The sequence below is a fragment of the Engystomops pustulosus genome, chromosome 1 (assembly GCF_040894005.1).
Source record: "Engystomops pustulosus chromosome 1, aEngPut4.maternal, whole genome shotgun sequence".
Classification (NCBI taxonomy): Eukaryota; Metazoa; Chordata; class Amphibia; order Anura; family Leptodactylidae; genus Engystomops; species Engystomops pustulosus.
In genome coordinates this window covers 28,311,526-28,324,832 of record NC_092411.1, presented here as the reverse complement: position 1 = coordinate 28,324,832, position 13,307 = coordinate 28,311,526, and the positions used below count along the sequence as shown (strand labels likewise).

Sequence of the window (13,307 nt, the reverse complement as noted above, 5' to 3'; positions counted from 1 at the left end):
TTCCTTTAACTACTCTAACTGAGAAGAACTGTTTCCTATGTAAATGTCTAAACCTTCTTTCTACCTGTTCCATGGAATGATGGGGGTCATTTATCTTTAGAAATTTGGTCCTGGCTATTTTTTCTTGTTTGATTTATCTTAAAGGGCAACAAATCTGGTTAATTAGTGTTTTTCTCAACTAAAAAAGTTGCAGAAAAGTCTTGCATTTTTGAGCAACCTCCTATAATCTTTTATTCCTAAACCGGCAGGGGAGTGGAGCTTTTGCACAAAAAATAGCAATTTTTGCATCAGGTGCGGAAAAAATGTTGACCTTTTTAAACAGCAAAATCTGGATTCCAAATAAAAATTAGGTGCAGCACTGGAAATATCTGTAGCAGCAAACTTTGCTGTGTTGGTGAAAAAGTTTCTATTTTTTGCAAGAGTTGCAAATATCAGACAATAAATGAGAAAAATCAAAGATAAATGCCAGCCATGGCCACTTCACGCCCCTCCATGGTCACTTGGCCTGGAGGTGGCTTAAGGGGGGAAATAATCACAATTCCTGGTGGTTAGCAAGGAATTGTGATTATTTCAGGACTACTACACCAGAAAACTGGCATACAAGTCCTGATTTCTAAGGAAACGCATGCACTCGGTAACCAGCACCTTACGTCTTGTATTGTCTAGATGGAAGACACCTGGTGCTGGTTTACCGTCTAATCCATTTCCATAGAAATGCATATGCGATTGACCCATAGCACGCCTCTGTGCTCCCCTTTTTAAACTGGATCAAAGTGGTATGAGTGACCATGAAATCGTAGGGGGACAAAAATAATGTATAAATACTTTAACATTTAGGCCGCCATTATTAAACAATCTACGCCATACAATCTGGTTGTACATGTATTTATGAAGTGTTTCCGGTAGTATTGTGTCGCAGATGCATTATGCAGCACACTACTGTACACCTAACGGGCGTATTCACACCAACCGCCACATTTATGTTGTAAATCTGACATGGCGCACACCGGTAAAACTTCAAGAATTGGGTGCAATTTGCGTCAGGGCCGGTGCCAGCACTGGGCATACTGGGGCAAGTGCTGGGGTCCAGGGCTGCTGGGGGGGCCCGCATAAGGCTGTATATAAGGAACCCAGGGGGTTAGGGGGGGGCTTTATATAAAAAAAAACATGAGGGAGCTGTTTGGGATGATAAATTCGGGAATATTTCAGGGAACAGGAGACTGTTTCAGTTTCTGAATTTTTGATGCCATCATGTGAGTTCACTGCAAAGGGGCCCACTGAGGCTCTGTCGCCCAGGGGCCTACTGAAACCTGGAGCCGACCCTGCTCTGTGGAGTTTGCCTCACTATTAATAAATGTGGGCCAGAGCCTTGTATGAAAATCTGAATCCTACTATGAGATCTTGGTCCGGCTGGGTGTTTGTATGGAGTCCTGATACGGTTGCGTAAACAATGTAATTGTAGATTGTTACTAAACCTAGAATTGCACATTTACTTCTTGGCACAGAGGCGGTTTACATTTCTTGCATACATACTCTTGACAGGTACATCAATCGTCCTCAATGCAATCCCGCCCCTACATTTGAAGAAAGTGGTTTCCTTAAGTGTTAATGACATTCTCCCCATCTCTCTCCTTAGTGGGACCAGACGTCTGGCGAACTTTTTGAGAAGGCTCAAGGGACTAATGCAGACTTGTCTGTACTAATGAGGCTAAAGTGACATTGCAGCTACTTAATCCTGCTCTGTCATGTCATGTGACTCGGAAAGTGACTTATTACTCTGGCGCACAACACCGGCATCTGCAGATCTGCACAATCCGTCCCTAAGGCTGGAGGCTGTAACTGAAAAGTAGACACTTCAGAGCCCAGGAGATAGGATACGGCGGTCCTTGCATCAAACCAAAGCATGAAACAGAAGACGAAATCGGAAATATCTTCATCTGACGCAATGACAAGGAGAGGTGTAGTGTCTCCTACATAAAGAAACAGTTCTCGAAAATAAGAACATTTCATCCAAGACACTTGAAGTCATTTCTGAGAAGGTGCTTCCTTATTGACCCTTGTTGGATTTTTGGGAACTGTTTTGACCATCTGGCTTCGACTGGAGGTCTCTGACTATTATATTCTACCGTTGAATAATAAGACTACTAGCTAAAGGCGCCCAAATGTTGACCATGACAGCAATGTACATGAATGGAGGGGGTCCAGGGAACCAGCGGTACTCCCGCTGGAACCGGCAGGAGAGTCTGGAAGATTACGCCCGGTCAGAGTGCTATGAACCAGATGGAGAAGGGAAGCAGCGCAAACTAACCCCCTTCGAGAAGCTCAACCATGACATGTCACATGATGAGAAGACGGTCAAGGAGATGGCACTGGGTAAACGGATTGGGCTTTATAGGTTACGCGGAGAGATTGGAAGTGGAAATTTCTCACAAGTGAAACTTGGAATTCATGTACTTACCAAAGGTAATATTTGCTATAAGATTATAACTTCTATCATATACACATGTGCCTCTAGTTTGCCATTCATGTATTTTATAGGGTAGTAACTTTGGGGATAAAGTTGTGGGTTTGAGGAGACTCCAAAATTTCCCCTGCCTTATATGAGGAGACTACTTGTAATAGTTTGGGTCCTTATTACAGGTATTGTCCTGCAGCACAGGAGCTTCAAGGCAGGGCTCAAATTTCTAGCATTGGATAAAAAATAGTTACCTGAAATTTTAGAAAATTACCCAAGAGACATTGGTAAAAAAAAAATAGCAATAACTGAGCTAATTAAAGGGATTGTGCCACAAAAGACTCTTATTGACATTTGGTACCCTCAATAATGGACTTGAGTGAGTTGAGCTCTATTGCACAAAGAGAAACTTCAGGACACTTACTGTCCCCTGTTTTCGTTAACACAGAGGGTTCCTGTGGTAGCACCCCCAGAACATATTCTGTGGTCTTATCCTCCTATGGTCTACACTGCTCCTTGTTCAATGATGACATTACATATATCATTCATGCAGGACATACCTTTATGTTAAGTGGGAGTTTAACAGATAGAACCGTAACCAATGTCTGAAAGGATGAAGCTGATGGAGTAGTTTATTTTCTGCAAAGAAGACCTTTCACCATCTGCACTAGCCCCAACTTTTAATAAGCCCTGTTTGACTGACAAGACTATTTAAACAGTTCTCCACTTTCAGATGCTCGAATATAGCTCGGCATACAGAAACTACCCTGAGACTTTGCTAAGTAGGATCTCTACTGTCAGACGGGTGGTCCTACTGAAGGGTGCATGCAAAGAGTTGGAGATGGTGGAGGTGGTAGAAGGTCCTCTTTAAGAATTCATTGTTTTTTATAATCACATATTGAGTGAGTGAAGTGTTCCAGCTGCTAAAAACACATGAAACCATATAGCGAATGTTCAGAAATCACCAAATAATCCCCTCAGCCACCTTCACCCACAACAATCCTTCATGGACTCCTGGCAGTGATACAAGTTCCTGTCATTGGTGGATGACTCATGGTACATGTTACTTTGGTAGCCAGGGGAATAAATAGAACTTTTATAGGCCTAATGTTTGGTTTTTGGATTTTTTTTTCTTATATTGTTCACTCTTGTGAACAAGTTTGGAGATGGGTGTAAGTATGGTCACAGTGTTTGGCAGTGGCGGATTAAGTGTCCCATAGAACTATGGCCCTCACAACATCCAAAACAACATGTGCCCCAAGGCCTAATCATCTCTGCCCAATGATACCACCGCAGTCCATATTGCACCCCCTTTAATTAATTATCCACAGCAGAGCCCCCTTTATCAGAAATGCACACTGCAGAGCCCCGTTTATAGAAATGCCCACAGAAGAGCCCACCTTTAATGAAATGTCCACTGCAGAGGCCACCTTTAATGGCCCCCCTTTAATGAAATGGCCAAAGCAGAAGCAGCCCCACATAAATGAAATGTCCACTGCAGAGCCCCCTTTAATGAAATGCCCACAGCAGATCCCACCTTTAATGAAATGGCCAAAGCAGAAACAGCCCCACATAAATGAAATGTACACACCATAGCCCCTGTCAATACTCACCTCCGGCTTCTCCTCCGCGTGGCTCCATCTTCTCCTCTTCCGGCCCGCGCGCAACACTATGTGGGCTCGAAGCCGAGACATAGTCATAGTGCATGCGGGCCCAGAAGAGAAGACAGAGATGCGTGAGAAGAAGCCGGAGGTGAGTAAATCTTTTTTTTTAACCTGAAGCCTTCATATAAATCTTCATATAGGGCCTGGGTATTCGCGAGTGTAGGCCCCTGGGAAGCTGAAGGCACCGGGCACCCGCCCATACTGCCTATATAAGTATCCGCCATTGGTCTTTGGGGTACCTTGATGCAATATATTGGGAGTACTTGGCTTAGGAATTCAGAGAAACCTGTTGGGGGGAAGTCATGTTAAATTCAGGACACCTTTAGCTAGACAGTCCAGATTGGACAATAGGAATTAGTAGGTTCTTACAACTTACATCATGTCTCTGGGCACCATTAGATGAAAAGCAGTCAAATCTAAAATTTTACACGCAACAGAAATTATCCCATAGTGAATCCAAAACGCAAAAAGGAAGGATGGGGCAGGAGTGAATTTTGGTATTACTTAGGTCCCAAGCAAAGTTCTGACCTAATGCAAAACGCAGGAACACACCAGAGCACGGGAACAGGAACACGGGACAAAGGAACATGGGAACTCAGGAGCAGGGACACACAGGAATGCAGGAATATTGGAGGGGAGCTTTGTTAATGGTGTAGGCACACAAAGATCTGGCGGGGCAGGAAGGTGCCAGTTTATAAGGTGGACGTGTTCAGCCAGCGCACCAATCAGCGGTGCGCTGGCCCTTTAAATTTCTGACAGACGGAGTGTGCGCACACTGCAGTCCACTGGGGAGCATGAGACGGGACAGGTGAGTCTGCAGCTGTGGCTGGAGAGGGGGCACACAGGGACAGAGATCGCAGGAGCACCCGTGACACTGAGTTGAGTTGGAGGTGCCACCAACCCAAGCTCAAACTTGCCAAACAGCAGCATTGATCTCAGTTTTCTGAACCCTACAACGCAAGGCTAAGCTTTTATTTTCTAGATTCTCTTTTCATCTGTATACTGGAAGTTGGTTTTACGTGTATTCTAATTTTTCGTTCTAGAAAAAGTCGCAATAAAAATATTGGACAAGACCAAGCTGGACCAGAAGACACAACGTCTGCTGTCGCGAGAAATTTCCAGTATGGAGAAGCTGCATCACCCAAACATTATCAGACTTTACGAGGTGGTGGAGACTCTGTCTAAGCTGCACCTTGTAATGGAGTACGCTGGAGGCGGAGAGCTTTTTGCCAAAATTAACACAGACGGAAAGTTATCTGAATCAGAAAGCAAAGTGATCTTCTCTCAGATAGTGTCTGCTGTGAAGCATATGGTGAGGCGTTGTACTAAGTTATTTTTGGCTTTCATGTGTGGGTTATATGCCTTGAAGTCATCTGCTTGGGATAAGTAGAGAATATGCCAATGTCCCATGATGATAAAGCTAAACATGCTTTATGTTAAGATGTCAAGAGTGGAGTAGATGAGGACCTACATCACCCAGGGGTACACCTGAAATTTCTGCTGCCTGAGGCGAACTTTAAAATGGTGCCCCCTCCACCCCATCCAGTAGTAATATAGAAGGTTATTTTTGTACTTCATGGGTTCTCCATGCAGTGTCTGACGCCCATGCCAACATCTGGTGCGGAGTTCTGCTTTGTAGTAGGTGACTGCTCCCCTGATGCTGCCCCCCATCTTGCTGCAGAGGGTGCTGCCAGAGGCAAGAGGCTCAACTCGCCTCATGGCTGGTAAACCCCTGACCACCCCAGGACACAAAACTAGACAGGACCAAATACACTGATCCTGAATTCATAGTATATCCCAAGGATTTGCAGTTGACAGATGGGGATACCCATATGAAGAGCACTTGCACTTACAAAAAGAAAAGCTGTAACTGTATATTGTATATGTGGTTGGAAATGCTTTGTTTAAGATGAAGTTTTGGGTGCTGTGGTCACTTCTGCTGATTTTTGTTTTCCATAAAATTATATAGCAATATTCTCAACTCTTCTATAACATGCAGCATGTAGATAGGAAAATATATACAATCTGCTGAACCCCTCCTGCTCTATGAAATGTAGATAGGACACAATGTACAATCTGTTTAGCTCCTCCTGCACTATAACATGCTGCCTGGAGATAGGACACTATGTACAATCTGCTCAGCTCCACTTAATCTATACCATTCTGCCTGCAGATAGGACACTATATAAAATCTGCTCAGCTCCTCCTGCTCCATAACATGTTACCTGTAGGCAGAAGACTATGTGCAATCTGCTCAGTTCCTCTTGCTCTATAACATGCTGCCTGTCGATATGACACTGTGTACAATCTGCTCAGCTCCTCCTGCTCTATAACATGCTGCCTACAGATAAGACACTATGTACAATCTGCTCAGCTCCTCCTGCTCTATAACATGCTGCCTGCAGATAGTACACTATATACAATGTTCTCAGCTCCCTATGCTCTGTAACATGCCGCCTGCAGATATGAAACTATTTATAACCTACTCAGCTCCTCTTCCTCTATAACATACTGCCTGTAGATATGACACTATGTAAGATATGTTCATATTTTTGTGCTGTATAACCTGCTGTCTGCAGATAAGACACTATGTACTATCTGACCAGCTCCTCCTGCTCTACAACATACTATTTCCAGATAAGAGTGCCTTTTATCTACTAGTACTGTAACAATCTGTAGATTTTTCCCCACCAAATCTGGATGGAAAATCTGGAGCTTATCTGTGCTGTCCCTATTGCAGAAAGTATAGAGAATGGGGGACTACGGACTCTTAAAGTACGAAAGATTCCAGTTTCTGCCCTGTGTATATATATATATATATATATATATATATATACCACAGAGCTTTTTATATATAAATTTACACTGCTGATCATTTTATCACAGAAATACCCAATCTTTGGAGTACATTACATGCACATGATCTAGTAGCCATTTTACATATAGTCATTAATGTATCAGTAAGCGGAGACTTTAAGTGCTTCATGATGTCAGGGGGCAGATTCTATCCCCTGGGTGCAGCATAAGAGAAGTCTCAGATAACCGTTCAATCGAAATTCACTAATCTTTTCTTTTGTCCTGTGTTACATTTAGTTGGGCACATTCTGTTCTTTATTGTAATTGTAAGATTCTTAATCCTTTAATTATGCATCTCGTTAACTGTTCTCCTACCTTCTGTAATTCTCAGCATGACAACCAAATCATACACCGAGACCTGAAAGCGGAAAACGTCTTCTATACAAGTAACACATGTGTGAAGGTCGGAGACTTCGGATTTAGCACGATAAGTAAAAAGGATGAGACTCTAAACACCTTTTGTGGGTCACCCCCATATGCTGCCCCTGAACTTTTTCGGGATGAACACTACATTGGAATTTTTGTTGATATCTGGGCGCTGGGTATACTCCTATACTTCATGGTGACGGGCAGTATGCCGTTTCGGGCAGACACAGTGGCCAAATTAAAGAAGTGCATTCTTGATGGAACGTATACCATTCCTCCCTATGTATCTGAACCCTGCCAGAGGCTGATTAAAGGGATGCTTCAGCCCATTCCTTCGGAAAGATGCAGCGTGGATTACATCATGAACAGTGAATGGATGCATGGGATACAGTATCCAAAACCATTAGAACCTTTCAGTCTGGATCCAAAACACTTGTTAGATACGAGCCCCCTAAAAGCTGATGAGACAGAGGTGAAGGACACATTAGAAAATTTGGGCATTACAGAAGAACATATTCTTAACAACCGGGGAAAAGACTCTCGCAGCTCGATAACGGGAATTTATCGGATCGTCCTTCACCGAGTCCAGAAGAAAAGAGCGGTGGAGAGTGTCCCAATAATAACCAACCCAGAACCTAAAGAAAAGACCACAAAGAGGCCTCACCGAACCCGCCGAGAAATAAGGCACACGTCTAAACTATGTTCCATTTTATAAAATGTGTGAAATTCTAGACGAAATGAACTGAAATGCCCAAAAGATGGGAGGCTGCTTACTTTTTAATAATCTTTTTAGACAAATTTTCAGTGATGCCTTTAAAACCTTATTGCAACAATTTCGCCCTCAAACAAATTCATTGGTATAAATGATTTGCTATAAGGAATATGAGTGTGCCAAGGCAAACACACACCTACACTATAACATAAAGCAATGACTGACTCAGTAGTGGTTACTCTAACGAAATATTTATCTCCATTCTGTCATACCTTGAAAGTGTACCTCCCCTTCAAACAAACTTTGCATAAATCACTAGTCTGGTGTGTGTACAAGTGGAGTAAAAAGTGTCCCCTCTCCATAGACCTATCCGCTGTCACTCACTGCTGCCCCTCCCCTTTCCATAGACCCAGCTGCTGTGACTCACTTTTCTCCCTCCCCTCTCCATAGACCTACCTGCTGTGACTCAATGCTCCCCTTCCCCTCTCCATAGACCTACCTGCTGTAGCTCACTGCTCCCCCTCCCCTCTCCACAGACCCAGCTACTGTGGCTCACTGCTCTACCTCCCCTCTCCATAGACCTACCTGCTGTGACTCATTGCTCCCCCTTCCCTCTCCATAGACCCAGCTACTGTGGCTCACTGATCTCCCTCCCATCTCCATAGACCTACCTCCTGTGACTCACTGCCCCCCCTCCCCTCTCCATAGACCCAGCTACTGTGGCTCACTGCTCTCCCTCCCATCTCCATAGACCTACCTCCTGTGACTCACTGCTCCCCCTCCCCTCTACATAGACCCAGCTACTGTGGCTCACTGCTCTCCCTCCCCTCTTCATAGACCTACCTGCTGTGACTCACTTCTTCCCCTCCCCTCTTTATAGACCTACCTTCTGTGACTCACTGCCTCCCCTCTCCATTGAGCTTCAAAGTAATCTGACACCTCATTTAGCTTCTGTTTTGTTGCTAGCAATGGAGAAACCAGTAGAAATTATAAAAGAGAAAAGCAGATTAGGAGGGAGGATGATAAGAGTAAGTAAGTAAGTGGAGAAGGAACAACTTTCCTCTGATAAGATATATAATAAGTTTCTTGTAGTCACTTGCACTAATAAGTTATGCAAAGTTTGTTGGAAAGTTAGTGACCATAACATTTTGGGATAGTAATTGTTAAAGACAATATTGAGGTACTTACAACTTTTTTAAAAGGACTCTACCTTTGCATTACTCTAAAACTCCTATAGTTAATATGGTCCTGACCTAGAGCTTGAGACGTCCAACTATAGTGTAAAGATGAAGAAGTCCAAGTATAGCACTTGACTGTTCCTAAACGCTCACTGTGGTTCTTGTGAATGGAGGGGACAGTTTTTGGGTCCCCAGTGACCAAACATTTGTCACCAAATGTGAAAAATTTGCTTTCTGGAAAACCACTTTAAATACCTGTGTATTGTGTCTCTTGGACCCTACAAGTTTCTTGACAGATGATGGCTGTAACACTTACAGTAGAAAATGCTAGTGTGAACAGAGCCTAAGGTGCGCTCCTGTGAGCTGGTCACATGTAAGGGTTTAAAGCTCTGTTCACACTAGCATTTAGAACAATGAATTCTGATGGGCCCATTGTCCTATAATGTCCATAAGGACAATTATGACAGGCTGTCTCTGGGATGCTATATTGACATACTGCTACATAATTCTTCTGTTTAGTGCTTCAGACATGTAACCGGCAGCTAATCCATTGACATGGAGAACATCTCCGTGGCTTTGAAAGGTCAATACTAGAAAGTCTGACTCTTGTGCCTTGTTGTAGATCAATATGGTTTATATAAACAGATTTAAAGAGAAATATTGGTATAAACTGATCTAAGGTTGTGGTGTTTTATGGATGAGGATTAGATTTATGTATCAGTGGTTTGCAGATTGGATCGCACTTTAAAACTTCTCTAAAGCTGCCCTAGATATTAGATCTGTCTATGGTCTCTGGGGTCCCACCAGAAATGGCTCTTGTGTACCTGTATATTAAGTGCAGGAACAGATGTACAAGAATTTCTGAGTATAACATCTGGTGGGTGGCCATGGGTCCCCTAGAAGTCTTGGGACCCGGGGCTACTGCCCAAACCGCCTACATTATAGTCCACTATTGACACCAAAAACCCAAATGGGGAAATGTGATAAGGGATCCAGTGATCAAACCCTCAATGATCAGAAATTTCTCCTTTTGGATACCCACTACGATCTCATGCACTTCATCGGCACATGAGTGGACCTCCCACACACATGGGCTGCAAAAATCAGACCACAGACCAGTTATTTGTGATCCACACGTTCTTGTGCATGAGGCCTTCAGCTTTGATTGGATTAAAACCATAGATAGTTGTTCCTTAACACCTGTAATATTCAGGTACATACACAGTTATCCAATCAGCAATGTGGTTGATTACTAATGAGCAACTGTTACATTTGTAACTCTACATATTCTTTAAATCTTAGAGAAACTGCAGATTTCTGACATTGATAACTGGGTAACTTCCCACTAGAAGACAACACCTAGGGACCCAGGTACTCGGCACATAGTCCCACATCTGTATATTTTCAGTGAGGGTGAAAAAAAAATTGCAGTGCAGTATTAAGATATCAGTGCAGAGACATTCAGAGCAGGAATAATGATGTAATGATTACAGGATTACTATCAACCTGGGACGTGAAGAGAATGAATATGTGACATTTTACAGGTTTTCTATAGAAGGATTATTTTTATCTAATTGTCTCCTCTGGGAGGACTTGTCGCTGCACTGATTCTGAGGAAGCTGGAATTTTTTTCCTAGCCTCTACCATTCCCAAGAAATTGTTTCCTTCAATTGCAGCACCCAGTATTCTTACTTGGCTCTTATCTGTCAGGTGGGTGGTTCTAGACTGGAGTAAACATTGCAGAACCACCCACCTGTCAGTAGACAGCCTACCGTAATTAGTATGTGGGTGTTAAAAAATATTTTTTAGGAATGGTGGTGACTATAGAAAAAAATTCAAACTTCACCTGAATCAGTTCCTATTATAGGAGGCAAAGAGTTGAAGTTTGTAAAGGATATCCATACCACACAACTCCAAAGTTTCAGTTTGTGAGGGATATGCACAACACAAGACTCCAAAGTTTGAGTTTGTGAAGGATATGCACAACACAGGACTCCAAAGTTAGAGTTTGTGAAGGATATCCATAGCACACCACTCCAAAGTTTGAGTTTGTGAAGGATATCCACAACACAGGACTCCCAAGTTTGAGTTTGTGAAGAATATCCATAGAACACGACTACAAAGTTTGAGTTTGTGAAGGCTATCCACAACACAGGACTCGAAAGTTTGAGTTTGTAAAGGATATCCACAACGCAGGACTCAATAGCTGTCGGCCCCTACCAAAACACATCCATAGCCAACAACAGACAACTCAGGATTGGTCTGTATGATAAACCACCGAAAACGGCAGTTCCAATAAGTACATTAGATACTTTCTTGTGTGTAATAATGAAGCATGTGAATACAGCCGCTGCAGTGGAGTGAGGTTTTAAGAATTTTTTAAGAGTAAATTTTCGATGGTTCTACGTATATGCCAGAAAATTAGATGAATTCATTTTTGATAAATGTGACTTACCTTTTGTCTTTAAATATGTCTTTATTACATTTCAAATATACAGGAAAATTCCTTTATTTTTGGTTGATCCTATATATCTATTGTGGGTAACACATTGGTAGAGTTTCATACTAAACTTTTTTATAACATTGAAGAGTTTGTACCAAGTTAGGAAGTTAGGGATAACAAGGTGATCAGTGAGGTTGTGACTGCTGGGACCCCCACGATTATGAGAACAGGGGGTCCCATTCTAAGTAATGCATGTAGCAGCCGGTTGAGCATATCACAGATCACAGAACTATTTAAGAATGGGAAACCCCTTTAATACCCCTTGATATTTTCCTAGGTCTGTCGTTTTCAACGGATCCAGATTTGCAGTTATTGGTGATCACTGTTTGGCAAGATGATTTTTTTTTTCGGAAATCACTATTTTTGATAGAAATAGTCTTCCGGGGAATACTTAGGGTAGTTTGTAGCATTTCTAGCGTTGATTGATACTGTGTGTTTTTACATCAGAATTGACATGTTATTAGATTTACTGCTTGCCATAAAGCAAACTCCGGTGCTCCTATGAGGGTGCGGGAGCAAGGTTTTACATTTCATTATCACCTCACCTTATTTTTTTGCACATGTAGAGGAGTACAGAGACTTCTAAGTGACGTAAATAGATACTTGCATCTAATATGTGCGGTTATAATTGGGGGTTTGGAAATAAGTCCACCCTCGTGCAACTTTTACACCATGCAGATTTGTTAGAAGTTTCTGGAAATGAAGACAGTCCATTGACTTCTATAGAGTAGACTATAATTTGCATGTTGCTGCTGTGTTCATGCAGTGCCCATAGTTGTAGCACAATCCTAATGTTACCCTTTGTTTGCCTCATACTTGGTGCTTCACTCCAACTGTTAGCACAACTACTTGTTTTTTTTTACTTATTAAAAGTGGCCTTTTAAGGATGTTTTAGTAAATTAAAAAATAAAGACCGCTGTTTTTTCTTTAGAAACAGCGCCACTCGTGCCCATAGTTTGTGTCTGGTATTGCAGCTCAGACTTATGGAAGTAAATGGGCCTGATATATCATGTTATAAAGCTTAGCTAACCTTCAACAAATTTTGCAGATATCAGTAGTCCCCATGTGTGTACATGAGGAATAACAATATTTCTGGGCATGAAATGACTTCTTATCTCCATTTTCTAACAGCTATTCTCTCTGAGACCTCGGTGAGTTTTTGTCGGTCTTTCTAGCAAGATGGAATTCAGCAGAGATTTCAGAGAGAAATCAAATGAGGAAGGAAGGCTGGAGGATGATAAGACCCAAAAGAAGCAGAGAAGGAAGCGCTAAAAGATGTATTACAAAGTTTCTTGATTCATGCAAAGTTTGGTGAAAAGTTAGTGACCATTTAAAGCAAGGGCACCACAGTGACTTTTGTGCTATCTCAATATTTCTCTATGTCGGAGGGTGGAAACAAGTTAAAAAAAATTCTTATTATATTGGAATTCTTACATTGGTTAAAGGGGTTGGCCACTTTACCTCATGTTTTTTGTACTGTGTGTATGTGTGGGGCAGGATATTAGGTAATTTACCAGTATACATCTATTATTACTTCTGCTCCACTTTCTTGATCTGTAAAGTGAAGCCTTGT

General features: G+C 42.3%; 2 protein-coding genes across 4 annotated transcripts in view; one reads left to right on the top strand and one right to left on the bottom strand.

The window, feature by feature from the left end:
* The window catches only part of CCL28 (C-C motif chemokine ligand 28), a 156,378-nt gene that overhangs the window by 67,442 nt on the left and 75,629 nt on the right, over nucleotides 1–13,307 (bottom strand). The window lies entirely within an intron of this gene.
* The window catches only part of NIM1K (NIM1 serine/threonine protein kinase), a 48,888-nt gene that overhangs the window by 33,804 nt on the left and 1,777 nt on the right, over nucleotides 1–13,307 (top strand). For 2 of the 3 annotated variants that reach the window (XM_072136496.1, XM_072136504.1), the window contains 3 exons: nucleotides 1,637–2,463; nucleotides 5,163–5,431; nucleotides 7,307–8,179. In XM_072136496.1, coding sequence (XP_071992597.1) covers nucleotides 2,163–2,463; nucleotides 5,163–5,431; nucleotides 7,307–8,056 — 1,320 coding nt within the window. In that variant the 5' untranslated portion in view covers nucleotides 1,637–2,162 and the 3' untranslated portion in view covers nucleotides 8,057–8,179. Of the gene's footprint in view, nucleotides 1–1,636; nucleotides 2,464–5,162; nucleotides 5,432–7,306; nucleotides 8,180–13,307 lie in introns of those variants that run through there. The other variant, XM_072136512.1, reaches the window with a different exon arrangement.